The sequence below is a fragment of the Gymnoscopelus microlampas genome, assembly GCF_963454915.1.
Source record: "Gymnoscopelus microlampas genome assembly, chromosome: 10".
NCBI classification, from domain to species: Eukaryota; Metazoa; Chordata; class Actinopteri; order Myctophiformes; family Myctophidae; genus Gymnoscopelus; species Gymnoscopelus microlampas.
The window spans coordinates 32,633,444-32,660,665 of NC_139947.1; the positions used below are offsets into that span (position 1 = coordinate 32,633,444).

At 39.8% G+C, this 27,222-nt stretch overlaps 4 protein-coding genes across 8 annotated transcripts in view; 1 reads left to right on the forward strand and 3 right to left on the reverse strand.

The window, feature by feature from the left end:
* Positions 1-1,706, reverse strand: rbp7a (retinol binding protein 7a, cellular). Its single transcript, XM_084069314.1, has 4 exons — positions 1,574-1,706; positions 976-1,154; positions 308-409; positions 1-197 (listed from the first exon to the last, which is right to left on the reverse strand). The coding sequence occupies exons 1-4, from the start codon at positions 1,644-1,646 to the stop codon at positions 138-140; spliced, it is 414 nt and encodes a 137-aa protein (XP_083925440.1). The 5' UTR covers positions 1,647-1,706; the 3' UTR covers positions 1-137.
* A 9,497-nt stretch (positions 1,707-11,203) lies between these two features.
* On the reverse strand, positions 11,204-17,020 carry nmnat1 (nicotinamide nucleotide adenylyltransferase 1). Its single transcript, XM_084069312.1, has 5 exons — positions 16,913-17,020; positions 15,942-16,101; positions 14,725-14,908; positions 13,623-13,747; positions 11,204-11,826 (listed from the first exon to the last, which is right to left on the reverse strand). The coding sequence occupies exons 2-5, from the start codon at positions 16,054-16,056 to the stop codon at positions 11,429-11,431; spliced, it is 822 nt and encodes a 273-aa protein (XP_083925438.1). The 5' UTR covers positions 16,057-16,101; positions 16,913-17,020; the 3' UTR covers positions 11,204-11,428.
* Positions 17,021-17,477: 457 nt separating this feature from the next.
* On the forward strand, positions 17,478-21,869 carry lzic (leucine zipper and CTNNBIP1 domain containing). The gene is made up of 7 exons (XM_084069313.1): positions 17,478-17,692; positions 18,141-18,286; positions 19,067-19,202; positions 19,404-19,502; positions 19,622-19,717; positions 21,315-21,396; positions 21,486-21,869. The coding sequence occupies exons 2-7, from the start codon at positions 18,186-18,188 to the stop codon at positions 21,539-21,541; spliced, it is 570 nt and encodes a 189-aa protein (XP_083925439.1). The 5' UTR covers positions 17,478-17,692; positions 18,141-18,185; the 3' UTR covers positions 21,542-21,869.
* A 512-nt stretch (positions 21,870-22,381) lies between these two features.
* Positions 22,382-27,222, reverse strand: part of clstn1 (calsyntenin 1) — a 40,183-nt gene continuing 35,342 nt past the window's right edge. For all 5 annotated transcript variants that reach the window (XM_084069308.1, XM_084069307.1, XM_084069311.1 and 2 more), the window contains one exon: positions 22,382-26,645. In XM_084069308.1, coding sequence (XP_083925434.1) covers positions 26,451-26,645 — 195 coding nt within the window. In that variant the 3' untranslated portion in view covers positions 22,382-26,450. The remainder of the gene's footprint in view (positions 26,646-27,222) is intronic.

A 27,222-nucleotide genomic window follows, 5' to 3' on the forward strand; every position in this document is an offset into this window, starting at 1 on the left:
TACAAGGAAAATACTAGACCACACAATGTTCTTTAGGCCAATAGGCTGGTCTTCTCAATGACATTGAGTGAGCACAATGTGCTAATTTCCTCCAGAGAACAATTCCTCTTATCCAGAGATTAGACTTCCATTCATCTTCATTCGTTCCCATTCTTCTTGAAAACCTGCTCGCAAACTTGGCCTTCACAATACAGCTCCTAAGAAGATGAAATCACTGATATATTCAACCGACATAGTTTTTCCAAATGTCTTTCTGGCTGTTTGTAAATGTGTGTAGATCATATAACTTAAATGTCAATGTCCTTACCAGATGAAGCTTATCTTCCTCAATCCAGTGAGCCCAGCCTCGTTGTTTCTTCTCACCAAACTGATGACATACCAGTTTATTCCCCTCCCATGTGACCAGTGACTGCACCAAAAGACAAAATGCAAAGGGGAGAGATAAACACAAAGTACTACAGCATATCATATAAAGACTACGTTAAGTTCATTCATTCATCAACAGCATGTACTTTGTCCTACACACAGTATTGCTACTACAGTACCTTTAATTTTCATGTAAATCTAAAATCCCACAACAATCCTTAGCCTTCATCTGATCTTTATAGGCTACCATTAATATAATCAGGGTTCGATTTGCTGGGGTGGATGAGGGGAGAAAATCATGCTTCTGCTTTTGGTATTCGGTCAGTCATTCATTTTTATTGCTGGTGAGAATGTTTCATCTCTGCTTCTGGTTAGACTAGATATGTGCATTTCCTTTTTGTCTGATGTTTGATAATGTCATAATTAAAACAATTAAAACATGTATTTAAAAAATAATGTAACTGATATAGCAGATCTACAAGCAAACTATAGCAGCTATTTTCACTATGATGTTGTACCATGAAGTACATAGGGCTTAAGTAGTTAAGGGAGTGTGTACCCCTGTTTATTACAAAATGAACCCTGAATATAATCTTTACACTCTCCTACCTTGACGTGTCTGTCGTCAAGACCCTGGGTAAACTCCTCAAACTCCTGGTCCACTTTGAAGGAGAAGGCGTATGTCCGGAAAGTGCTAATGGTTTTGACGATGAACAGGTCGCCCTGCTGCTCAATCACTTTCCTGTGCTTCAATCTTGCAGCAATCTTTCTCACAAAAAGGCTGATACCTGGGAAAGGCAGAAAGATGTTTCCCCGCACTGGATATTAAATCCTGCCATGCTGATTCACTGGCAGAAGTTAGCACATACAACATAACTGTCCTTCACTCTCTGCCTGCTCTTGCAAACACAGGTAGCACTATTAAAAAAAACAGAGTCAGCATGTTCTTTTTCAGTGTCAGGCAGTGCACAACACCCAGTACTAAAATGAGAACTGAATATTACATACATTATATATATATATATATATATATATATATATATATATATATATATATATATATATATATATATATATATATATATATATATATATATATATATATATATACATACATATATATATATATATATATATATATATAAACACAACTTGAATAATTAAAAAAAATATATAATAATAATAAATCAAAACAGCTGTAACGCACCTAGTGCTACCATGTAGCCCTCCAAGTTGACATTGCTGATCATGTCCCATGTGCCACACAGGCTATCTGGCATTTTTAGACCATAAACTCCAACTGCAGTATGTGGATGAGAAGACTATGCTGTGTAGTGGTGAAGGTGAGTGAGGACAGATTGGTCAGAAACTGGTCTTAAAGGCACTGGTGACAGGGAAAGAGAGGTGTGCCTTCTTTTCATTTGCTGTCACCTGAGGCCAAGTTTTGTCTCTGTCCCTGCCAGGTGTCTGTTGGTTTCCGTGGGAAACCAACACACAACAGTTAAGACTGGTGCCTGTGGGCAGCTCATCTAGCAATAGACACTTCAAAACGTTTGTTACACAATGCTACACAAGCACATTTACAACCAGTGTTTGGAGGGGCGCTCTTTTCAATAATGGAAGACAATGTTGCCTCCTGTTTGCTAATGCATTCATTTACAAGCTTTATATTGTAAACTGAGGCTGAATTTGGAATCGACAAATACTGAATATAGTAGCAGGTGGGTTTACTTTCAAACACTAATTTAATGATGATGAAGATACTGTTAGGGAATTTCTATATTATGCGGTGATATGCAAGATTTATATTATACACCGTGTATGTATTTGAGTAAATACTATAGTGGTCAGACCAGTTAGTTAGTATTACATCGTCACGTGCTTCAATGGCTATATTAAGATTAATGCAACACGAGGACACAAACTGTACAAGGACACTGACCAGCTACCCGACCCTTGTTGTACTGTAAATGACTGTTAAATAAAGACTGGATAGATTAGGACAGCAGATGGATGACGGAGGCCCGTGATTGAGACACCTTGTGATTGGCAGGTTAAGAATAGATCTGATTCTGATTCCAGAAACATGTCTTAAGATAATATTGAATAATAATTATCTAAGTTTCATTTTAATTTAAATGAGTCTGGTTTTCGTGACAAAAATAACTTAAATATTCAGCTTATTGTAATGTGGTTATCCAAGTCTGAAACAAAATGCATGACAATCTTGACACCTGCAAGTGAAATATAAATTGCCACGCCTCACCAAGCAGTGAGGAGAATTTGCGATTGTAGATGCTTGTATATGCACGTGTTTGGTTTTGGTTGTGATGATTTGATCTATGGTAGCCTAAGCCCCCATTGCCTCTCCTGACCACAGCTTGGCAGCAGCATGTACCGTACATACAACAGTGGAAGGTATGTGGAAAAGCTTGTCTGGGCAGTTCTATACCATGGGAAGATGCACCTGTCATCATTACGTTTAAGTAAGCCATTTGCATTTTCAATTCAATTCAAATTTATTATAGTGCCAACTCACAACAAGTTTTCTCAAGACACTTCACATATAGAGCAGAGACCCGATATTGTCCCACATTTTAACATGCTACAATCAGAATCAGACTCAATCTTCATCTATATATCTTAACTGGTTGCAGTTATTTCAGCTGCTGTCTTACTTCAATAAAAGGTGATTATGATCACACAATCTAAAAACAATCTAAAAAACATATTTGATCAAATAGATTAGGTGTCAATGCAACATCTATGTCACAGACTGTCTGGCCGTTCTCCTGTCCATCAGTCTCTTGTCCATAGCAGTGGTTCTCAAAGTGGGGTCTGGGGACCCCTCGCTGGTGTCCATGAGGGGGTTCCCAGCTCAATGATTGATAATTAGGAACCAAATGGTCCCTTACTGATCTGTAACTCTGACGGTGTACAAATGGAACCAAATGGACCAGTAAGGGTCCATTTGGTTCCAATTGTATACTTTCAGAGTTATGGGGGCCTAAGGCTGTGACCTAATGCATACTGAACTGGGTGTCCTTGAAATTAAAACGTTTTAGAATCACTGGTCTACTGGGAATGATACCCCCAAACTGACACCACAGAGTAAAACCCTCAGTGTTCATTTATCCATCTGAAACTCTGAAGAATGCACAAATATATACACTCAGAATTAATTATTTCACTCAGGACCCTCTAGGGGTCAGAGACCTACTATAAGCACACAGGGCACAATGGAGAGTAGAGATGTGGAAAGGCCAACAGAGTCATGGAGCGGAGACAGATAAAGTACGAAGAACATAACAATATAGAAAGGCAGAAAAGACAAGACAAAGGAATAATAGGGATAGGCGGGAGTGGAGAGACAGAGCCCCAGGCCCAGTATAAGCAGATATAAATAACACTCAAATATACCCAAACGACCTCAGAACTGAGATAACGCACAACAGGGAGAACTAGAGGGATAGTGAGAAGGGGAAGAGAGGAGATCAGTGGGACAGAGAGAAGGGGCTATGTAACCTGGATCTCTGTAACCTGAGCCTATGTCCCATTTCTTTCTTTTAACCAGGCACCTTATGTTTATACTCATATTAGGAATATTTGACACTTCTGACCCGTTTTCCTTGTTTTCTTTCTCTCTCTATTCTTTTCCCCTATCTGAATCGAGTGCACAACAATGCAATCAGAAAATATTTTACTTAGATGAAATAAAAAACAGGCTTGGCAAAATGGTGCATTTACAAAACTAACTAGTCATAGAGAAAATGTCCCTAGTTTTAGTCTTTGTCAACAAATCTTCAAAAATAGCAGCTCACAACGCTTTGCAATGTGACGCATTTTGAGAGTGTACATATTCAATTCGTAAATTAAGAAACACTACAGTAAATAACTCACAGCTTTTTATTTCCTATATATCCCAGTTGCTAAATTATTCTCCCATCGTATTCTGTACATCCTCTGTATATGGAGCCCCCCCCCCCCACTTACTTTTTCTCTGTTTTATACAGTTATTTTTGTTTGTTTAATATTCTATTGTTAGCAGTCTATGGAGCATGTCACAGTTGTCACACCAGCATTACACTGCACTGTGCACATACTTGTGTGAGTGACTAAAGTAAAACCTCTTGAATCTTGAAAATGTAAATGCACCAGAATTGTGATGACAGTAACTCTGTGTGATGTAATTGGTTGCATTAAAGTAAGAAATTACTTTGCCATGTACTCTGTAGTATGTTATAGGTTCAGGTATTCTAATGTAATGCTGGTTGGTTAGATACGAAAATATAGGAGGGGCAATGAGCCACAGCATATAAAAGATGCTGACAAGAAGAAAGTGTCGGATTTGTGCGCCAAAAATAGCCGAGCATGTAATTAAGTATAAATTAAGTATACGAGGGGCTGATCAGTTGGTACCGTTGATAGGGATTTTTCAATTGTGGGTGGGAGAGGGTCATCTGTGTATTTGTAGTGTACATTTGTTATGTAATGTTGGTTTTGTTTATATACGTTATTTTGTACATCTATAGGACCCCCTAAAAAATCTCAAAGGGCTATCCTTTCAAAAATTTCGGAGATTGGGACTGGTCAACCAATCTATATTCTGCCAACAAGAAGACTAGATGACGGTAAATTATTTGTTTCAAATTATGATTATTTTGCACTACTATTATTAATGTATTGATCACTTCTAAATCAAATCTGAAATACGAATGATAAAATATTACGTTCCTAGTAGTCTGAGCCCTATCTCAGCTTGTTTGTTATTTTGGTTGGACTGCTTCTACTGGTTTTGACCCCTACCGGCCTCATCAATCTGTAAGCATTAATTAGCTCCTGTTTGTTGATAAATCCAATTGTAATGCACCTGCTCTGACTCTGTGAGCTACACACTGTGATCATTTCCTTGTCAGAGAAGATGGCTAGTAAGGTGGACAATAGCTAACAGTCACGCAGAGCCTCCCAGGCTGGAAATCAAAGAAATGGTTTATGTATTCTTATTTTTCCAACACACACACCATGCTCTTCATTTGCAAATCTACTGCAAAGCATTGTGTAAACATATTCTGTGAATCCTAAATACTATTGGCCTGATATGGCCAACATATAAGGGTGTAAAAACTCATACAAATACTTTTTGCATGCATTTTCAAGTCCCCTGGTGATCCATGGTTTGCTCACTTTCTTGTGTTTGTTATTCTGTTTTCTGACTGGACAGTTTTTGTCATAAAGTGTAGTTACTGTGGTCAAAAAAACATCATATGCTTTATTTGGATTTTCTTCTGCATAAACCGCCTCCCAGTTCTGTTTGCTGAGGTCTACTTTGAGGGCTGCAACGGCTGTCGGAGTTTTAAGTCTATACATTATGCATTGCTCATCGCTGAATTTGCTCTTGCTCTTGATACAGTGTTGAAGGATTGCAAAAACAGGAAGATGGTCAGTAATATCGTTTATGAGTAGTCCACTTATTATATTGGTGTCAACGTAATTTGTATACATATTATCTATCAAAGTAGCTGAGTCTATCGTGATCATACGATCAAAGGAAAGAGACTAATCCGATGGGTCGGGGCAAAGCTTGATAGCAGGCGTCAGGAATCCACAACAGTACAGCTTCTCATGATTAGGTAGACACAACTTTCATGGGCAAGCGACGCCTTGGCCAGACAGTTCTCGGCAGTATACAGTTCATGGGCACAGCGTACTCGTGTGTGTCCAAGGTGAAATGGCCTTCTCTGTATTCACGTGATGTTACACTGTATGTATGTGTTCTACCCACAAATCATTAACAAACAAACAGACAATAAATATTATCCATCAATAAGATTATGACCATCAATGGAAATGAAATATTGTCAGGATTATGATGATAAAACTACTGTCAGAGCTGGAGGAACTGGCACTATCGACGTCCAAAACGTGCTGGGCAGTGGTGAGCTCTAGTTGGTGGCTTCTCTCTCCGAGACCAGGGCCAGGCGTGTGGCTTTCTCGTCGGGGGGGAGCCGTTTCACGATGCATTCGATGCAGTTCTTCAGCACCAGGTTGCGAGTCTGAGACTGGATTACGGCTCGGCAATCGGGGCATTGGTTATTCACTTCAGCCCACTTCCTGATGCAGTTGGTGCAGTAGCTGTGAGTGCACTCCAGGATGACTGGGTCTATGATGAGCTGTTTGCAAATACTGCATTCAAGTTCATTCTCAATTTCTTTCTGGGTTTGTTGTGCCCTCTGCTTTATCATTTCCACCTCCTTGTCTTTGGCCTCCAGGCACTCCAGGCACCCACCTTCCAGCTGTTGTTTGAACACTTTCATTTCCTCTTCTTTTCTGGTTCTCTCTGCCTTTGTCTCCTGGTCTTTGGCCAAGTCACGCTTCTTACTTTTAGCCAACCGTTTGGTCGCGTTCGTTAGCTTGTCTCGTAGCTTCCAGCGTTCCTCCTGATTTTGATACAACATTTGGATGAGGTCATCCTCATTTTCCACGTCCATTTCTTCCATCTGGAGGGATTTATCCATCTGTTTTAACTCTTCCCGATACATGCAGTGCCTCATGGACCATTCTAAGTTCGAATACCATTCAGGTACCAGGTCCCAGGTTTCCTCCTGATTGTGGGACAACATTTGGATGGTTTCATCCTTTTCCAGTCCTGTCACTTGTAGCTCATTGTATTTGGCCCCGAGTTCGTCTAGATTCTGGGTTAACTCCCGTACCTTCCGCTTGGCATTTGCCAGCTGTCGACGTATGGAAAACGTTTCCTGTCTCCGTTTTTTCTCTGCCATTGTGTTTCGTAGCCCTTTCTTTTTGGCCCGGTTAAAGCATTGTTGTTGTTGAGTCCGGGCATTCTGTTGGTGCTCTCTCTTCTTTCGGATTCTGAGGTTAATTCTCTTCTGGCGAGTCTTGGGCAGCGGTTCGGTCACGGTGACCCGTTGGGACATCGTCACCGATGTCGATAATGTGCTCCAAAAGTATCCAAAATAAATGTCTCCTTTTAAATCCTGGGTGGCAAACTCCTCCACACCGGGTCGGAAAAGCCTGTCGAGTGGTTATGTGTAGCACAATATATTAGTAGTAACATCGAAGAGGGAAATAGCAACGAGTTGCATTCTCCGGTTTACTTCCCCGTCCGAGAGCTAACATGGCGATTTTTATAAGTGCAGGGTGTTAGAGGCCTCGCCCAATATACGCCCATAAATTCATTTTCCGTCTGAAAATGAGAAATGTAGAGGAAGCAGAGCGCAAACAAGAGACAACAGAAACAGAATATGCTGAAGTCAAGAGGGAGGAGGAGAACAAGAAGCAAGACAGTGGTGCAGAGGACAGTGGGATTAAAGGGGGGACCGGGGGAGGGAGCCCCTTGAGGGGATTTGGTTAACCACTTAAAGGGATAGTTCACCCCAAAATGAATTTCTATCGATTAGTCACCCCATGGAGACTTGAATTTATGGGGTGGACCTTTATTATAGTGCCAACTCACATCAAGTTTTCTCAAGACGCTTCACATATAGAGCAGAGACCCGACATTGTCCCACATTTTAACATGCTACAATCAGAATCAGACTCAATCTTCATCTATATTCATCATCTTAATTGGTTGCAGTTATTTCAGCTGCTGTCTTACTTCAATAAAAGGTGATTATGATTAAAAACATATTCGATCAAATAGATTAGGTGTCAATGCAACATTTCTGTCACAGACTGTCTGGCCGTTCTCCTGTCCATCTGTCTCTTGTCCATACCATAGCAGTGGTTCTCAAAGTAGGGTCTGGGGACCCCTCCCTGGTGTCCATGAGGGGGTTCCCAGCTCAATGATTGATAATTAGGAACCAAATGGTCCCTTACTGATCTGTAACTCTGACAGTGTACAAATGGAACCAAATGGACCAGTAAGGGTCCATTTGGTTCCATTTGTATACTTTCAGAGTTATGGGGGCCTGAGGCTGTGACCTAATGCATACTGAACTGGAGGTCCTTGAAATTAAAACGTTTTAGAATCACTGGTCTACTGGGAATGATACCCCCAAACGGACACCACAGAGTAAACCCCTCAGTGTTAGTTTATCCATCTGAAACTCTGAAGAATGCACAAATATATACACTCAGAATTAATTATTTCACTCAGGACCCTCTAGGGGTCAGAACAGAAGCAGAGACCTGCTATAAGCACACAGGGCACAATGGAGAGTAGAGATGTGGAAAGGGCAACAGAGTCATGGAGCGGCGACAGATAAAGTACGAAGAACATAACAATTTAGAAAGGCAGACAAGACAAAGGAATAATAGGGATAGGCGGCGGGAGTGGAGAGACAGAGCCCCAGGCCCAGTATAAGTAGATATAAATAACACTCAAATATACCCAAAGGACCTCAGAACTGAGATAACGCACAACAGGGAGAACTAGTTACTAGAGGGATAGTGAGAAGGGGAAGAGAGGAGATCAGTGGGACAGAGAGAAGGGGCTATGTAACCTGGATCTCTGTAACCTGAGCCTATGTCCCATTTCTTTCTTTTAACCATGCACCTTATGTTTATACTGATATTAGGAATATTTGACACTTCTGACCCGTTTTCCTTGTTTTCTTTCTCTCTCTATTCTTTTCCCCTATCTGAATCGAGTGCACAACGATGCAATCAGAAAATATTTTACTTAGATGAAATAAAAACCAGGCTTGGCAAAATGGTGCATTTACAAAACTAACTAGTCATAGAGAAAATGTCCTTAGTTTTAGTCTTTGTCAACAAATCTTCAAAAATAGCAGATCTACAAGCTCACAACGCTTTGCAATGCGACGCATTTTGAGAGTGTACATATTCAATTTGTACACTCAGACTTATGGGGGTCATTGGCCTAATATATACCAAACTGTGGGCCCTTAAAAAAGATTAAGAAACACTACAGTAAATAACACAGCTTTTTATATCCTACTGTATATATCCCAGTTGCTAAATTATTCTCCCATCGTATTCTGTACATCCTCTGTACATGGAGCCAAGTTTCTTCTGACCCCCCCCCCCCCCCCCCCGTTTACTTTTTCTCTGTTTTATACAGTTATTTTTGCTCGTTTAATATTCTATTGTTAGCAGTCTATGGAGCATGTCACAGTTGTCACACCAGCATTACACTGCACTGTGCACATACTTGTGTGAGTGACTAAAGTAAAACCTCTTGAATCTTGAAAATGTAAATGCACCAGAATTGTGATGACGGTAACTCTGTGTGATGTAATTGGTTGCATTAAAGTAAGAAATTACTTTGCCATGTACTCTGTAGTATGTTATAGGTTCAAGTATTCTAATGTAATGGTGGTTGGTTAGATAAGAAGATATAGGAGGGGCAATGAGCCACAGCATATAAAAGATGCTGACAAGAAGAAAGTGTCGGATTTGTGCGCCAAAAATAGCCGCGCATGTAATTAAGTATAAATTAAGTATACGAAGGGCTGATCAGTTGGTACCGTTGATAGGGATTTTTCAATCCTAAAAAATCTCAAAGGGCTATCCTTTCAATAATTTCGGAGATTGGGACTGGTCAACCAATCTTGATTCTGCCAACAAGAAGAGTAGATGACGGTAAATTATTTGTTTCAAATTATGATTATTTTGCACTACTATTATTAATGTATTGATCACTTCTAAATAAAATCTGAAATACGAATGATAAAATATTATTTACGTTCCTAGTAGTCTGAGCCCTGTCTCCGCTTGTTTGTTATTTTGGTTGGACTGCTTCTACTGGTTTTGACCCCTACCGGCCTCATCAATCTGTAAGCATTAATTAGCTCCTGTTTGTTGAATAAATCCAATTGTAATGCAACTGCACAATCTGACTCTGTGAGCGACACACTGTGATCATTTGCTTGTCAGAGAAGATGGCTAGTAAGGTGGACAATAGCTAACAGTCACGCAAAGCCTCCCAGGCTGAAAATCAAAGAAATGGTTTATGTATTTTTATTTTTCCAACACACACACCATGCTCTTCATTTGCAAATCTACTACAAAGCATTGTGTAAACATATTCTGTGAATCCTAATTACTATTGGCCTGATATGGCCAACATATAAGGGTGTAAAAACTCATACAAACTTGTTTGAGACATTGTGGCTGTATTTTTTTCTTATTTCCCCACACAATTATCATTCACACTTTTGTAAACCAATACGAGACTGAAAAATATTGGGGGTAAAAATAATTTTACCCACACGTTTACATCTGTGTGGGTCAAGTGATGGTGACAAAGTGACAATAATGTTGAATTTGAATCTGCTAAATAAATTGCAGTAGTGAATCCTTAATTTGTTAGCAAATCTAAAATATCAAAAACATATCAGTAGCATGTCATTTTAGACAAAACTAGCTATAGTGTTACTGTACTATCCATTTGCAGATTTGTCTGCTGTACTACTGTATGTGCACTAACACTAATAGGGCTTTCTCTGTTGCTGCCCCCTACCTCTGGAATGCACTCCCCAACCATATAGAAAATGCCCCCTCCCTCCCCTCCTTCAAAACTTCACTCAAAAGCCATCTCTTGAGGATAGCTTTTCCCAGCTGAGGTCTAGTTAAGATGTCTCTCCAACCCATTTTATTGATTTTAATATAGCACTTATCTTTTTGTTTTTATTGGTTTAGTTTCTTTAAAAAGTTGGTTCCTTGCTTATCTTTATGTAAAGCGACTTTGGGTACTTAGAAAAGCGCTATATATCTGAGCTATTATTATTATTATTATTATTAAACATTATTACGAATTTAAAAAGGCAAAGGCACACTATTAGTATTCACTAAATATGCCCATTTAGTACATTATTCTGACAGTTTGTTTAACCCCCCCCCCCTCCACACCCACACCCACACACACACACACACACACACACACACACACACACACACACAAGCCTATTCTACAGCACGGTAAGTAAAATTGAATAACTTCACAGTGATTGGTTTAAATTAAAATCTATATCAAAGTCAACACAGCCGCATTGTATCTACTGTAAAGTTAAACCAGAGCTCCTGGACAGAACAGAGCCAAGGCATTTGTGGGGATGTCATCACTCAATGTGCTTTTTCAGCTTGAGGAGGCGCCCATGTTTCTCTGAAGAGGTTCTAAGACAACATCAGCATTTTTCTGCTCACTCTCTGCACTGTACAGGTTGTTATCCTGAATATAGCGAACCACAGGGTCTGGCAGCAGGTACCTGACACTCTGTCTTCGCCGCAGCGCTCTGCGCACGTGAGTGGCAGAGATCTCGTTTGTCACCCATTCCCGGACTACGTGGATGTTCTTACGATGTTTCCACAACATGTCTGATTGCTGGATGAACTTCTGAGCGTCGTTGCCATAGCGGGTGATGCAGACCATGCCATAGCCCACAATCTCAGCAATGTCATCCTGCTTCCACAGATTGGGAACCCCAAAGGACTCCAAGACATCAGCCCCACACAGCAGCATAAGACGAGGACTGTCTGAGGAGAGTGGAGAAAAGGAGATAGTTTTGAGCGAGGTTACTGTAATCCTGCTGTTATCTGACAGCAGATAGAGTTATCCAACAAGCCACTGCAACTGAAAGGATTTCAACTGTTATGTAACATGGCAGATTTGGCACAGTATACACTTTTACTATCGGTGCGTGTACTCACTTGGAATAACCCAAATATTTACTAAAGCATCCACACAGATTTCATTCATCTTCTGTGAAGAAGAAGTTGTCAGACAAAGCTGGCTGGGAAGCCGGAGGGCCAACAAAATGTATGTCAACTTACTGTGCATACTGTACATATTTGAACAGTACGCAATATATGAATGCCAAAAGCAGGAATGTACATAAAGTAGTATTTCATGTGTATGTTCCTCCTTTGGTTCCACAGCTGCAAGTTATGAGCCTCCAGGGGTAAAAGAGAAAATCAATCTTTAGGTTTGACTACGTACACCACATCTCCAATGTCTGGCAGTGGCTGAGTGTTAGTAAACCATTGCGTCCTCTCGTGAAGTTACAGTGAGAAAAAATTATTATCTTTTTTTTTTTTACGACTAATTGAATGGAAGTAGAATCAGTATTTTCATTTGATATGACTAGCTAACAAGGACAGATGAGACAAGCACTTTATAAGATGACTTGTGTGCGGCGATATTTGAAATGATTACCGGTAGTCAAAGTTGTGAACTGTAATTAGTTTTGCTCAAGGCAAGTGTTACTTTCTACACTTCTAGAAACAATTTCAACAACTTGTCTGCTAATAGGGGTAATGCGTAATGAGCAATGTGTTCCGGGGGTATGTGTCTATGTCACTGGTTCTTAATGTGGGGTCCGGGGACCCCTACGGTTCCCTTAGGGGGTTCCAGGGGGTCACCAGCTAAATGATTAACACATTGATTGCCAAGAACGCATTGATGCGTTCTTTCAAATCCATCGCTTGAGTGCCGCAATTCAAAAGATTGCATATATGCGTTCTTTTGAATTTTCATTGTTTAATCTGTGATCGCGCTGTTCTGTTTATTTTTCATCATCAGTTTCGTTTTCCACTTACTTCACACTCACCGGGATCCGGATTCATGACGCAGATTCTGTTTCCGGTTCTCATTTTTTTTCCCCGGTCATTTTCGGCCAGAATAGGGAAAAACACGTTTTTTTCACCCGGTATAAAAAACGAACGGAGAGCTCCACTTCTATTTTCTTTAGTCTGGGTGACTAACTGTCATCGTCGTCGTATATCACAACGGTCTGAAGGCCGATCGGCGAAAACGTCACATCCGGTTATGACGTATGGACTGTTTGAGCCTGTTTGGGGGGGGGGGGGTCGAGCGAGTCAGCGAGTGATCGAGGTGTCATTCTACTGCTCTCTGCTGGTCGATCTGTCGTATGTGTTTAAAAACGCAGCCAGACAAGCTATTTGAATGAAAAATTACAAAATAAAAAAAACACGAAAATCGCTGGCACATGGGTGAGTACATTATGAATAAACTCTGGCAGTCAATGTGTTAATTAATAGTTAAATTACCACTGAGGATTTTACAGTGTAGCTTGGGGTCCCAAAGATAAAATTTGCATCAAATGAGGGTCCATGGCCTAATGGATATAAAAGTGGGGGGTTCTTGAAATGAAAAAGGTTGAGAATCACTTCCCTTTTTGCATCTAATCTTCTGACCAGTGTTTACCCTCAGCACATGGAGACTAACTAATAGCAAATCTGACCAACACGGAGGGCAGCACACAAATTAATCGAGTTGAGTACAAAAATGCAAACGATAGCAATAGTCTTACCTCTCATTATACGAGGAGGTGGATCCTGAAGAGAATTCTCCTCCATGCGTCTCTTCTTTGCACAGATGACAGTGTCCACCTCATCATTGTTCTGGCCGGCTTCTACCAGCTGTCCATAGTGATACCTAAGGGAGTACAGACATCAGTTGGCTCAGGTGGGGAAGACAGTTTATAAATAACACATTATGACATCAAAGTAAAAGATGAGCTGTGGAATAGTTGCACTCATGGCTAGCTGAAAAATAATGATACACACAAGTTGTTGTACAGTATCAGTCATACTGAAATAGTACTACTCAAACGTCAGCTAAAACATATTAAAATCTGCATTTTTCAAGACTTCTGCTTGAACCCACATATGATGTCTTATTATAATCCTATCTGTTCATTTTATGATCACTGTTTTATCATCATTCAGGAAATAGCTACGGATTTTTTGCTATACATGTGTATACGGAAATGCATAGAGCATGCCTTTTCATTTACATGTTCAGATTTACTGGCACAGGAATAGTTTTGAAGCAGTCTTGAGGCCGTTATGTTATGCTTGTATGGCCAATTTCTTCTACTGTATGAAGGCTGGCCCCTGACTGTCAGTCTACTATTGAACGACTGCCTGCCCTTTGAGTGTATATTTAGCAACGTTTGCTTTTTTCCTTGCCATTTATGTGATTATCTTATTTATTTTTACCATATTTTACTGTTATACATTTGTCTGCAACTTTTCTTTGTCGTGACACTGCTCTTTTCAACAGGACTACCTCGAAAAGGACTCTTCCCTACCTAAACTCCATGGTTAAATATAACTTTGAAACTAAATAAACTAAGCAGATTGATGGAAAGGTGGCTAGCGGTAAGCACTGCTGTGAAACAGAGTACAGGTGAGAAGAATGCACAAATATTTGTTACACAGAGTGGGGGTGACTGACTTGTCTTTTGTATGTTCAGTCGATTGTTCTACAATCTGTAAAACAAATCGGTCGAGTGACAACCTGGCCTTATCCTCATATTAGCCTTGTTTAACAAGCACAGTCTTTTGAGTGCACAGCGTTTAAGAACAGCTGACAACCTTCACAAATTAACTAGTACACCATGTACTCACCGTAGTACTTTGGCTGTCTCCATCCACTCAGGCTGTAAGCTCTCCCAGGGGTCTACTCTGATCCAGTCAGAGTTGTCTGTCGCCAGTTGGACCATCTCCACACGGTGGCAGGCTTCAATCAGGCCCTTCTTCTTGTAACCATCACCCACTGGAGAAATGACGCCTCTCACCACCTTGTACTGGCCTAACATGTAAGGGTTGACAAAGGTGGGGTTAACAGAGGTCAGATAATAAACAGTAAGACCACTAGGAACTAGGGCGGAAACTATCGATTATTTTCTTAGAGATTATTCTATCAATTACTTTTGCGATTAATCAAATAAGAAGCATGGGGTGTGGGGTGGTTGGGGGCATGTGGGTGTGTGTGTGTGTGTGTGGGGTTATGTTGGAAAATCTGAAAAGACTATGAGATGCTCATTTGATTTAAAGTGTGATAGCTCGAAATGTACTAAGGTATTGGCATCAAAATATACTTTCAGTACCAAACTAAAAGTACTCAGGTGCAGACCAAGTCATTTGCTTTATCCCATTATATCTTGAAAGTGTGATAACTACTGATTTAGAAGGCATTTGTAGAATCAGCCTCAGGTCTTAAAGGGATATTTCAGTTTAAAAACAATTAGGGTAATTTTATCATCTACTCAGGCTTTTGGGAGCACCCTGGACAGTTTTTAAGTTGCTATATATTGATATTCATTTTATCAGACACGCCCCCTTCCTATACAAGCCCATTGTAACTTCAAACTCCATTTTAACCATGTTAGATTCATCGGAAACACCCGTCCTTGGTTCTGGTGACTGATATTGTCCTTCTATTACGCGAGGAGACCGTGATTTTTTTTACTTTTTCATTTAATTTTAATAATATTTTTGAAAAATGAAAAAAAAGAAATGTATAAAATAATTCAAATAAGTACTCGAAAAAACACGGGCCCCTCACGTATTAGGAGGGCAGGATGAGTCACCAGAACCAAGGACGGGTGTTTTTGATGAATCCAACATGTTAAAAATGGAGTTTGAAGTTATATTGGGTTTGTATAGGAAGGGGCGTGTCTGATAAAATGAATATCAAATATCTAAATACTGAATCAAGCAACTTAAAAACTGTCTGGGGGGCTCACAAAAGCCTGAGTAGACGATAAAATAACCCTTTTTTTTAAGTGAAATATCCCTTTAATGGGTTATCATAACAAAAGTGTGTGTCCATTTGACTCCACCTGTGTCTTCCAGGTAGTCTCGAGCCAGTTCAAACATCCTCAGGTGCATGTTGGTTACAGGGTTGAAGGACCCACAGGCCAGCAAGACCACTTTGGTTCGATCCCGGGACTCCATTCCTCATGCTGAATCTAATCTTGTTTTTCAATACGACAGCTTGTGCTGTATGAAGGAGAACAATGTCATCAGTCTAACTGTTAATGATTAAGTAGCAATGAAAGCATGCCCTTTGCTCTGACCTTACCAAGGGATACATGTAAACACATGTACATACAAACCTTTATGACAATATGTAGACAATAATAATTGTAACCAAAATGTATGTTTTGGTGCTTTGCCCCACTGCCAGTTGGAATAGTACAACTTAGATGCTATCTCTTTGATTGATTGACTGAATACATTATTAGTAAAAAGTGTAAACAGCATGGTACAGTCAGACATTGAGGCAAAAAGGATAACACAAAAAGGTCCTGGGGACTTGTTTCCATTGTGGTCCAGGACCACAATGGAAACCACAATGGAATGGAAACCACAATTGAAACCTCAATGGAAACAAGTTCATACATTTAAATCCACCATAGGACCACTGGTCCTATGTATTCAATTCATCAACATAGTATAAAAATAACACAATCAATAATACACGTCATCATCTGCATCTAAGTTGCAAATGCAATACCCTCCATTGAGAGTCGATTCATGAAACAGATCTGGTTGTATTCCCCAATATTGCAGAAGTAGTAAGTACGGAAAGCTTTGGTTATCCTTTGGCTTCTGTCAAGACTCAATCGAAAATAAATCAACAGTTGTCATGTTATGAGCATTAACCTTCTGTCAATAAACTCCAGTTTGTTGTTGTTTGCGGCGAACTGGCGAAGTACAACTGGTTAACCTTAAAAAAAGCAGGTTGCTTGCAGCAAGTTACGCTTGTCATAATTATTTTTTAATATAGAAATAGTCAAAGACAAGTTACCTATTCAACAGAAGACATCATTTCGTGCCTGTGAAGAAATCAGAACATCAGTAAACATTCCCGAAACTCAACTCAGCTATGCTTCCGGTATCATTCACTCATTTGTTTCTGATTGGACAAGATGATAAGGAAAAAAAACGTCTGATTGGCTGCTAGACACAACCAAGGCAATGTAAAGAAGGAACGTTCACATACGTCATCAGCAGTGATGGAAGAAGTACTCACATGTTTTACGGAAGAAGTACTCACATGTTTTACTTAAGTAAAAGTATCAATATTGCAATGTAGATATGTATTAAAATATTTTGAAAATAGCAGATCTACAAGCTCACAGTGCGTCGCATTGTGAGCTTGTAGAATGGCCATTTTCTAGTGGGTAATGTATGTTTTGTAATAATAATCAAAATCTACAAAGTAACTAGTAACTAACAGTTCTCAAGGGCCGCCCCCGCCCTAGTACCCAGTGCTTCTCTACTGTGGACGTCAGTGGCCTTTCCCTCCTTTCTTCCTGACACAGAAAGCCGCACCCACAACACTAGCGCTATGTTCACAATCCATCCCTGAACAAAACAAAAGGCTCAGACAGGCTGGAATGGAATATTTCGCAACCATGTTTACGAGTAATTGTTGCCATATTATATAGCTCTATAGTCATTTCTAGTTGGTAATTCTTCTGAACTATTTAATTGTTCATTTTAAGTGACATTGGCCGTAGTGAACAGTTAACATTGATCAGCATCTCATCACAACAACTGTTAATACCAAGACTCTTCGAGGCAGGTGAGGGTATCATGCGTTTTGATGCTATAGCTAATCAGTGTGTTAACTCTCACTGGTGCAAGCTAGTGAGATTCCACCAAACTATCCAGTTAGTCGCTTTGACATTGATGTAAAGCTCCAAAACATGACTCTAGTCTCTACTAGCCTTGGATCACAAGACAATATAGTCTTGTATGAAGGCTAGACCCTCTACTAGCCTTGATACAAGACTATCATATATGTATTTGATTGAGTCTGACTTTTACTTTCGTATCTATGATAGATATGCAAATGTCAAAATCGATACAAGACATCTATGATAGTCTTGATCCAAGACTCTCTCTACGAGCGTATTAGCTAGTCAGCTAACTCACGGATTGTGTCATAATAACGAAACTCAATGTAAACTAACAATGATAAATAATTGTGTTATTAATCCATTTATGTTTCGCTACTGTTGTGGTTGAAGTTTCAAACCTGTAAAAAGGTACTGTGAAGCTCAGAAGTGGAAAGGATGGCGTCTCGAGGGAAATCAGAAACTGGGAAACTGAGGCAGAACATGGAAGAGCAACTTGACAGACTGATGCAACAGCTTCAGGACCTGGAAGAGTGCAGGTACTGTTAGTAATATAAATGTGGAAGAGCAACTTGACAAACTGATGCAACAGCTTCAGGATCTGGAAGAGTGCAGGTACTGTTTGTATCTCTACACAACGAGCATCTTTTGTCTGGTTTTGTAGTGAGTGAGGCAGCAGCAATGCAGCATTTGTTTACAGCTGAATGTTCCCAGGGGGTGTGACAATGTTTCACATCACAAGTTCCATTTCCAGTGGTGGAAAAAGTACTCACATTTTTTACTTGAGTAAAAGTATCAATACTGCAATGTATAATTCATTTAAGGTATTGGTAGCAAAATGTACTTAAAGTACCAAAAGTAGAACAAGTACTCATTATATTTCACAAGTATTCAAATGCATAAAATGTATAGACAATTTTTGAAAATAGCAGATCTTCAAGCTCACAATGTGTCGCATTGCGAGCTTGTAGATAGGCTATTTTCAAATGGCCGAAATATATAGGTCTGAAGTGGTTTATTTATGTTTTGTGATAATAATCTCAATCTGCAAAGTAACTAGTAACAAAACCTGTCAAATAATGTAGTGGAATAAAAAGTACAATATTTGCCTCTGAGATGTAGTGGAGTAGAGGTAAAAGTATTATAAATTGGAAATACTGAAGAAAGTAAATTGCACTTAAGTACGGTACTTGAGTAAATGTATTGGTTACTTCACACCACTGCTCGTTTGTAGTGAGGTAGCAGCAATGCAGCATTTGTTTACAGCTGACTGTTCCCAGGTTCCATTTTCCTCCTCAACCCAACCTTTGTGTATACAGAGAGGAGCTGGACGAGGAGGAGTATGAGGAGACTAAAAGGGAAACTCTGGAGCAGTTGAGTGAATTTAATGACTCTCTGAAGAAGATCATGACGGGAGACATGACACTTGTAGATGAGCTCAGTGGGATGCAACTGGTATGTATTTGTTATTATTATTATTATTATTATTATTTATACGTTTTGTTAACTTAATTCCTGTTTATTAAAAAGTTCCTTTCTTCTAATATATTTGCTTTATGTCAGCTGTGGTGGGGATCAGTAAAGTCTCATATTATCTTAACTAATTCACAAGTCCACCTAACGTGATTGTAAAGTTGTTGTCTCCTCCTTCACCAGGCAATTCAAGCTGCGATCAGCCAGGCATTCAAAACCCCAGAGGTGATCCGTCTCTTTGCTAAGAAGCAGCCAGGACAGCTGAGAACCAGACTAGCAGAGGTTTGTGTTTTAAGTGGGGGGTCCTTTGGGGATGTTTGAGAACCACTGATCTAATCTAATTTTAGTTGAATGTGTAGTCTGGCCTGACATGTAGCCTGACGGTGTGACATTGTGTGCAGATGGACCGTGATGTCATGGTGGGGAAGCTGTCACGGGATGTGCACACACAGCAGAAGTTGGAAATCCTCACAGCACTGAGAAAACTGGGCGAGAAGGTAAGATACCCTGATAAAAGGGCTGAGCGATATGACTTCAAATCAATATCGTGATTATTTCAAACTTTTGCCATGATTACGATTAATGCACGATATTTCTTTTTTAACAAAACTGATCTACAAGCACAATTGTACCATTGTACAATGAAGTGTAATACAGGCTTAAGTGGTTAATCAGACTACCGGTAATTGATTTTGACAATTCTAAAAAAAATATCTATTAGAATCTTTTTTATTTATTTATTGATATATAAGAAAAATATAATTTAAGATTAAGTCAGTTATTACCTTCGATAGATCTTTGGTTAAATTGCTCAACCCTAACTGACAACACAGCGCATGTGGTTTTTGATTCCCCTGGAACAAATATGGTGTTGCTGATTAAGTGGCTCGTGATCATGACTGTGACTGATGTATTTGAGTCATTCTGCTGTTAATAGGCTGAAATGGCTGCTGTTTGTCCAGCAACCAAAGTGGCCTGTTCTTTTAAAGATAGTTTTGGGGGCTTTTCTGCCTTTATTTATAGTGGAAAGTAGAGATTGACAGGAAACAGGGAGAGAGAGACATGCAGCATAGATCGGGAACGGGACTTGAACCCGCGATGCGCTGTCAGGGTATATTATAGCCTAGGTGCCCGGACCTCTGCGCCAGCCGTCCGGGCCCAAAGTGGCCAGTTCTAACACAAATTCCCCAGCCATTAGCACAATTCTACCAGCCAACTATATTTTGGAAAAGAGTGAGAAAGTCTAGCAGATATGAACTAGTAATCATACCAGCATATGGGTGGTGATACTGTAATGTTATACCCAAATAACAGTTGTAATATTAGGTCTAACACATTTAAGAATTCGTATTAAAAAAAAGAAAATTCTACCTTCTTTTCCCCCCTTATCTCCCAGTTTACTCATTAAGCCAATTCCCAATTTTCCCTACACGAGTGTGTGTCACTGCTAACCCCTACAGTTGGTCATGTGGCAGGGGAGAGCGTAGAGACGAGCTTGTGTCTCCCCCAATACACATGACACCCGGGAGGGCGTACCAGTGCATGGGGAGGAACTTGTTATACGACTCAGTGTGTACAGGCACACCTGACCAACCTGTGGGAGTCGCTAATGCAGCGACAGAGATCACCCTCCCTGCCCGGCTTCCCACCCAACAGAACCAATTGTGTTGGTTAGAGCGCCTGGCCAAGCCGGAGGCACCACCGAGGAGTCAAACCAGTAGTCCCCGCGGTGGACGACAGGAACGTCACCCCTGCGCCATCCGAGTGCCCCTAACATTGTTTTATACATTTCATATTGTATATCGTTGTAAATTTCCATATTTAAACTTTTTGTGTTTTCTTTGTAAATGAATGCCCTACTCGATCATACTACAGCGACACTAGTATCAAAAGTAGCAGATCCACAAGCTCGAAACACGGCGCGAAGCGATGTGTTTTGAGCTTGTCGATCTGCTACTTTTGCTATTTTCTTATTTGAATCCTGAAAAGTAACAGTTCTTTTGGACATATGAGGTTTCCACCCGACAGAGACGATATGCTTCTTATAACCTTTACTTTTGATCGCTTATTCTTATTTCTGACCTTTTGTTAAAGCTCACGACAGAAGATGAGACGTTTCTAACAGAGAATGCAACGGCCACGCTTAACCAGTTTGAAAAGGTCACCGCAGACCTAGGTGAGAATAAACAAATTGAGATCTTTAATTGATTTAAGTTTCTCAGTGGTATATGTATTTCATGTCTGTTTCGTACCCTTGTCTTTCAGGATCAGAAGACAAAATCATGGCTTTAGCAAGCTCTGGTGTGAAAACAAAGGCATAACAATGTTACTTTTAATTCTTGGTGGTTAATAATGACAAAAGTGCCAATCGTCCTTTTGATTTTGTAACCAATCATTGCACTCACAGCAGTAATGGGTAGGCCCTAACTATTTAACAGTATTGTTTTATACGCCTAAACCTTTTTTAAATGTATTTTATTTTTCCACATTATTGTAAATTGTGTGTATTATAGGTACTAGAGTTTGATCTGATACTTAGCTTTTGCAACATATCCAGCAATTGATACAAGCACTTTATGGGAAATATTTGGCTTGTTGTATTTGTTATTGAAATGCTGCATTTATCATCTTAAAAGGCTTTTATTTCTTTATTGTGGTGTCTTTTAATGAGGGTCGTTCTCATGACTGCTGCAAATCATCAGTGTAATTTTCTGGACTATCATCTGCTATCAACACTCATGGATAATGAAACTGGAGTGACTTCAGTAGTGCATTATATATCTGTTGCCTATAAGCAATTGTGGTTTACAATGTAGTTTTGAGATGTATTCTGACTTGATATGTTGCCTCACAGTTGAGTTGTGTGTATTCAATCATGAGTACCATTTACATCTTAGTCGTTGTACAATCTTTGTATTAATGGCAAGGGATATCATATAAAAAAAGATTCTGCCTTTCAGTTTGGGTCAATTAAAATAAATGATTCACCAGCAGAGGTCACTAAAGCTTCAAGTTCACAACAAATACTATTCCAGTGCACTACTGCCACCCAAAGCTAAGCTTCTGAATAATAATTGATTGGGGGAAATGCTCATGATGCAGAAATGATGAGTTCTATTTTCTTAAAGCTCCACTGACAAAGACAGAAACCAAGAAATATCTTATACCCCATCTTGTCATCCTTTATTTTGTTTATGAGCAAGCATCAACTTAACCACAATTTGCCTTTCAATTGGTAGAAAAGTGAGAGCAGCCCCAACAAGCACAAAGGAAGCATTTGACAATTCTGAAAACATCACCTTAACCCTTTGAGCAAAGATTTGAAAGAAAATAAAACATGGTTTTGAGTGGCATGGATTTGTGAAACAGACAATCAAGAGAATCAGTAGTGAGCCTCCTTCTTCACCCCAAGCCTCACAACTCTACATGGAACATACACAAAATGTGGTTCATGCAAAGTAAAAGCCCCCTACATTTACATTTTTTATGTTACTATTACGGCTGCATTTCAATTCATTAGGCAGTGTGTGACATTCAATTCAAGAGAGAAAAATACAGTATCTCAGGGGCTGACCAGAAAGTACATGATTTGGAAAACTTGAGATGCCAGGTTAATTCTGAGCAGTATCATAGCCAATGTACTCTTAACAATGATAATGCGTTGTACCTTTTGCAGAAGTGTTAGTTGAAATGTTGACATTGAAACATTTTTTGACGTAATGACATTGTGAGAACTTTGGAGGGAACAGGCTTATAACTGGTTCTTGTGAATTTCATGCTGCCCTCAAAAACTTCTGTCAGCAATTCAGGCAATAGTACACTGTTGAAAACGACCTTCCTCTATACACAAATAGGTAAATTTATACCCACTATGCTGCCTATAGCAATTCGGTAATGTACATCTTTTAAGAGGTGGATTCCGTCAATATGATTTAGTACAATATAGAAGATACAATATGGATCTACTTTTTCTACACATCAACATGGACACATGACACCTATGTAAAACTTCTTCACTTTTAATAAAACTAGCAGTGGACTATTGTTACAATAAAATGAAAGAAAATCACATCCCCCAGCTCTGTAAGAAATCTAGCATTAAATAGTTACAAAATAAGAAAAGAAAAAAAAACGTTGCCACAACTAAAAGAGCGTAAATGAGTACTTTTTTATTTGTTAGTTGTGTTAATTGCGCTGTGATTGGCAAAAGGCACTCCCAACTCGGCCGGCTCAAACCTGGCCCCATGTTTTGTAGGCCCAAGTCATCATGAAAGGGGAGATTGTTCACCACATTTCCACCATTGACCAAAAACAATAAATAAATTGGACCTGAAAAAATCTAGTCACTCTAGACATAAGGTTTGCTCGAAACATCAAAGATTACCTGGAGACTGTGTCTAAAAAGGTCCTTTGACGAAACTTGCGAAGAATTAATATGCTATTTCCCCCCTCGTATTATTATTGAGCCATCTGATTGTATCCTCAGAAAATAGATTTGCATGCAAAGTATGAGAGCCTCGATGCCATCCGTTCTAATCATTTTCAAACTGATAATGCCACACTTTCTGCTCCCTTCCTTGAACTAAAATGCACCCAAAACCTAGTCACATAAAGCAGGTTGGAAAATGGATATATTTATTTTGGAATCCCAGAAACATTATAAGGTGTAAAGCCCAATTTGTGCTTTGGCAAAAAAAGTGTTGCGAAACATGTCGCTCAATAAAAGTGACGCATTTTCAACAAAACAAAAAAAGTGTTGATACGACACTTTCTTTGGCTGAAAACGTAATTTTCCTCGAGTTACATGTCACCCAACACTTTGTGCTTAAGCATAAATTAGCCAAAAATGTCCAATTGTGTCTGTTAGGTGAAAAATACACTACAGTAATGAATAACAGCCATGTCTAAGAGGAGATTAACATTGGACACATCTTCCCAATTAATTGTATAAGTTTTATACTAATACCGGAAGGAAAACAAGTTTACCAAATGTAAACAAATATCTTAGAACAACTCTACAGTACAGTTCCATGTACAATAAAATCTAGTGGTCTACTGCAAAAAAATATTTCATTTTAAGATTCAAACCATAACAAAATAAGATTCATTTTTAAAGAGTTTTCCTATCATAACTAGTGCACTCCTCCCTTCAGTTATAATTCCTCCAACAGGAACTCAGTGAATCCATGAGAAAAGGAGTCACAAGAAAAGCCAGTAATTACTCTGTGATACGAAGCTGCTTTAAAAATGCATCTAATATATTATCTTGGGTTAAATAGCTGTGCCACAAAAAAAACCTTTAAAAATATTTTTTTGCAATGAAGCAATCAAGAGATGTCTTTGCATTTCATCTCTCTACCCCTAAATGTAATTTATTCTTTGTCGCACGCTGGTGTCGAGCGTTGGAAATAGCAGACCTACAAGCTCACAACGCGGTGCATTCCCGACACGTTGTGAGCTTGTAGGTCGGCTATTTCCAGCGCTCGACACTGTCGTGCGACAAAGTATAAATCGGGCCTAAAACGACGCCAGCAGCTGCACTATTCAACCAAGCTCCAGTAAAAGCTTGTCTGTCCATATTGATCTGCTCTTTCAGTAGTTTGTAGAGATTCATTTATTTTCCAACACAGCAAAATTCTAAGTGTCACTTTAACTGAGTGTAAAAATGAAACCTATGACAGTGTGAAAATGGACCCTTATAGGGTCTACTTCTACACTCAGATTTAAACCAACACTTAGGATGTTTACAGTGTACTTATGTCACCATGGCAGGACTGGATAATGAAGAAGGGCAGTTTAAAGCTGCTGACAAAATATATCATCTCTAAGCTCTAATATATTAGCAGTACCCATATTTTAAGACCAACAGTGCTATTTATGATCTTTAGTACCATACCCAACACAAACCTAAGGTTTGTATGCATTTCTCTTGTGAGTGTGAATACCCTGAACAAAAATCCCTTCTGTACAACAGTGAATTCTAGGGACTAAAATACATTGATACCTTGAGTATAGCATTGCCACCTGTGCAAGCAAAGCAAAGAGTCTGCACAACAAAATCCTCAGTTAATTGAACCCTCAAAGAGCATACAAATGTGTCCTTACAGGTCCATTTTGACACCAACACTGAGGATTTTGCTGTGTGTGTGAAGCCAGTCCTGCCTACATAAAGCAAAAGAAATGAAGTTTTAGCCAAAAAAAACAAACAAAAAAACAAGAAAAAAACAAAATGGACACCACTTTGCCACGGAAACCTCCGCTTATAGTCCTGGGTTTCTCATTTTGAAGCAGACACGTTTTGTACAAGCATGACGGAAGAGCTCTGCTAAATTTTGCAACATGCTACAGCCTGTGTGACACAAATATTCTACATTACTTACTGCGTCATTGTAGATATTGGACCCCATTGTTTAGGCCTTCACTAACACATTGACTAATTACATTTCATTATATTTACAAAAACAAAATAATTAAAAAGCAATTTATTCCTCTACACATGTGACTTTTCAAATATCCTCATGCACTAAAAAAAAAAGAAAAAAAAAGAACTGCAGTCTACTTGTTGAGAAGCGTCGCCTTGTTTCACTCTCTGGTCTATGAACCCCAAGTCAAAGCTAGTCGTGATTTTAGCGGCAAACACATTTAAAAAATGAATGCGCAAGGTATATACCTACATAAAAAAAATAAAAAAGATATTCTCCATCTGAAAGCTGTGATCCGAGTGAACACGAAGTGCAAGGTTGGACTTCCTCACATTATTTCAAAAACAAATGTAAATTTAGGCCAAGTTTTCCTGGGAATTAAAAACATAATAAATTAAAAAATCACAAATCAAAAGTAAAAATCAGTGATCTGGTGATTACTATACTACACTGAGTACCACCACGAAGATGACAACAGGAAAACCTGGACCATAGATAGGTTGATAGGATTTTTTTTTCTCCCCCCCCCCCCCCCCCCAACATCATGGCTCCTTCAAAATGACGTTGTCAGGGAGTGTGTGCATGTGTTTGACAGTGTGTGTGTGTGTGTGTGTGTGTGTGTGTGTGTGTGTGTATGTCAGCTCACACTGGTGAGGGTGTGGGTTTGGTTAAGTGATTTGTATGTGTGAGGAGGTACTGTAGTGTATGTGGAGAAGGTGTGTGTGTGTGTGTGTGTGTGTGTGTGTGTGTGTGTGTGTGTGTGTGTGTGTGCGCGTGCATGCGTGTGTACGTGTGTTGCGTGTGGTCTTTAGTAGGTGAGAGTTGAGTCATCCCACTCCAGCTGCTGCTGTCTGCTGGCCCCCTGCTGGTCCTCAGGTTCTGCACCTTCCTCTTCCTCGCTGCTCTCCGATTCGGCGCTCGTGATGTCATCTTCCTCCTCTCCGTCCTCGCTCTCCTCCTCCTCCTCTTCCTCCTCTTCGCTGCTGTGCTGGTCCTCGTATGTCTGGACAGAGATAAGGGCTTTTCAGACGGGAAGCGACTGGCGCGCCTAGCCATACATTTTCAATGAGAGGCGAGCGGGCAGTGGGGAGGCGCGGCCAATCTGTCTGGCGGAGCGTCAAGCGGGCGCACTCCCATGAAACTGTCGCGTTGGTGCTTGTTTCGTGCACACGCCCGACCGCGACAAGAGCTGGATTGTGGTCAACTTGTGGTATTATTTATTTTCTTGTAGCCGAGTATTGTATAAATAAGTTACAGTTTGCCAGTAGGTCTATAATAGAAGGGCTGCACTGTTGTTGCCAGGCAGCAGAAAGAGTGAGATTTCATAACTGAATACGATGTGTCACTTCAGTGCTCCAAGGCCTAACCGCAACAATGTGAAAGAAAAACAAAAAAAAAACAGGACAGACGTGTCTTGAATAACGTCACATGCATGCCTTATTCTGCTAACGCATGGCAAAATTGAGAATACAAGCATCCGGAACAAGCTTAAAGCTGCAATCTGTAACTTCTCCTACCCGGGATTTGAACCCAGGTGCCCTATGTTTTTCTTTTCTTTTTTTTCTTTCATTCAATACCTC

Bases quoted from the DNA above. Each gene is read 5' to 3' on its own strand.
- rbp7a (XM_084069314.1), bottom strand. From the start codon at position 1,646: ATGCCAGATAGCCTGTGTGGCACATGGGACATGATCAGCAATGTCAAC. The intron at 1,155-1,573 runs GTGCGTTACAGC...TGCCTTTCCCAG, and splicing joins GGGCTACATGGTAGCACTAG to GTATCAGCCTTTTTGTGAGA. The intron at 410-975 runs GTAGGAGAGTGT...CTTTTGGTGCAG, and splicing joins TTGACGACAGACACGTCAAG to TCACTGGTCACATGGGAGGG.
- nmnat1 (XM_084069312.1), bottom strand. From the start codon at position 16,056: ATGGAGTCCCGGGATCGAACCAAAGTGGTCTTGCTGGCCTGTGGGTCC. The intron at 14,909-15,941 runs GTGGAGTCAAAT...CTTACATGTTAG, and splicing joins AGACTACCTGGAAGACACAG to GCCAGTACAAGGTGGTGAGA. The intron at 11,827-13,622 runs GTAAGACTATTG...CACTCTCCTCAG, and splicing joins ACCTCCTCGTATAATGAGAG to ACAGTCCTCGTCTTATGCTG.
- lzic (XM_084069313.1), top strand. From the start codon at position 18,186: ATGGCGTCTCGAGGGAAATCAGAAACTGGGAAACTGAGGCAGAACATG. The intron at 19,718-21,314 runs GTAAGATACCCT...CTTTTGTTAAAG, and splicing joins TGAGAAAACTGGGCGAGAAG to CTCACGACAGAAGATGAGAC. The intron at 21,397-21,485 runs GTGAGAATAAAC...CTTGTCTTTCAG, and splicing joins AAAGGTCACCGCAGACCTAG to GATCAGAAGACAAAATCATG.